The sequence below is a fragment of the Entamoeba dispar genome, genomic scaffold (assembly GCF_000209125.1).
Source record: "Entamoeba dispar SAW760 scf_1105229462209 genomic scaffold, whole genome shotgun sequence".
Taxonomy (NCBI): Eukaryota; Evosea; order Mastigamoebida; family Endamoebidae; genus Entamoeba; species Entamoeba dispar.
The window spans coordinates 1,118-2,272 of record NW_001855078.1 but is presented as its reverse complement, the minus strand read 5'-3'; the positions used below and the strand labels follow the sequence as shown (position 1 = coordinate 2,272).

Here is a 1,155-nt window from a genome sequence, read left to right as displayed (position 1 = left end):
TCATTATTTCTGTATTTATATATCAAAGCATTCGTGCCCGAGTGGTCTAAGGGGGCCGATTTAAGCTCGGCTATCGGAAGATGCGTGGGTTCGAACCCCACCGGATGCATTCTTTTTATACACTTCACTTATATGTTTCTTTATATATTATTATATTATATATATCTATATTCTTATTTCTATTATTATTATTATTATGTTTATTATTATTATGTTCTTTATTATGTTTATTATGTTTATTATGTTTATTATGTTTATTATACTTATACACTTCTTATTCTACTTCTTACTATATTATCTTTACTTCTATTATATATGTATCTTAGTATTTATACTACTTATACTATCTTTCTTATCTATACAACTTATACAACTTATACAACTTATACAACTTATACACCCTTATGTATATGTACACCTTATTATGTATTTTATTCCTTTTTATTATTATTACTATTCCTATTCATTTTCTTACTCTTTTCCCTTTCTATAACGAAGCATTCGTGCCCGAGTGGTCTAAGGGGGCCGTCTCAAGAACGGCTATCGCAAGATGCGTGGGTTCGAACCCCACCGGATGCATTCTTTTAACTGTATCTTATATATATTGTCTTATTCTTATATATACTTTTAACTTTTTATTATCTATATATCTATTTCTCTATATATCTATTCCTTTCCTATATCTCTCATTTCTTATATCTCTATTATTACCTTAGGGGATGTAGCTCAATTGGTAGAGCTTTCGCTTCGCATGCGAAGGGCAAGGGGATCGATACCCCTCATCTCCATTATTATGTATCTATTTATCTATTTATCTATTCTATATATATTATTATTATTATGTTTATTATTATTATGTTTTTTATTATGTTTATTATTATTATGTTATTTATGTTTATTATATTCTTATATGTTTATATGTTCTTATTATTATGTATATTTCTATACCTTTATCTATTTTTATATCTATTCTATATGATTATATGACTATACTATGTTCTTGTCTTCTATACTTATACTACCTACACTTTAACTTATTAACTTATTACCTTATTAACTTATTCCCTTATTATCACTTTATCACTTTATCACTTTATCACTTTATCACTTTATCACTTTATTATTACTAGTCTATACTATATGTGTGTATCTTAT

General features: G+C 26.2%; 1 protein-coding gene across 1 annotated transcript, besides 4 other annotated features; it reads left to right on the top strand.

Moving 5' to 3' along the window:
- Positions 1–132: 132 nt before the first annotated feature.
- Positions 133–588, top strand: EDI_184320 (uncharacterized protein; the record flags this gene model as incomplete). The annotated part of the gene is made up of 1 exon (XM_001739525.1): positions 133–588. One exon carries the CDS (start codon positions 133–135, stop codon positions 586–588), a length of 456 nt encoding a protein of 151 aa, XP_001739577.1.
- Positions 140–165: a sequence feature (AT_rich).
- Positions 169–261: a microsatellite.
- A 239-nt stretch (positions 589–827) lies between the features above and the next one.
- Positions 828–884: a microsatellite.
- Positions 885–888: 4 nt separating this feature from the next.
- Positions 889–973: a microsatellite.
- Between the last annotated feature and the right edge of the window lie 182 nt (positions 974–1,155).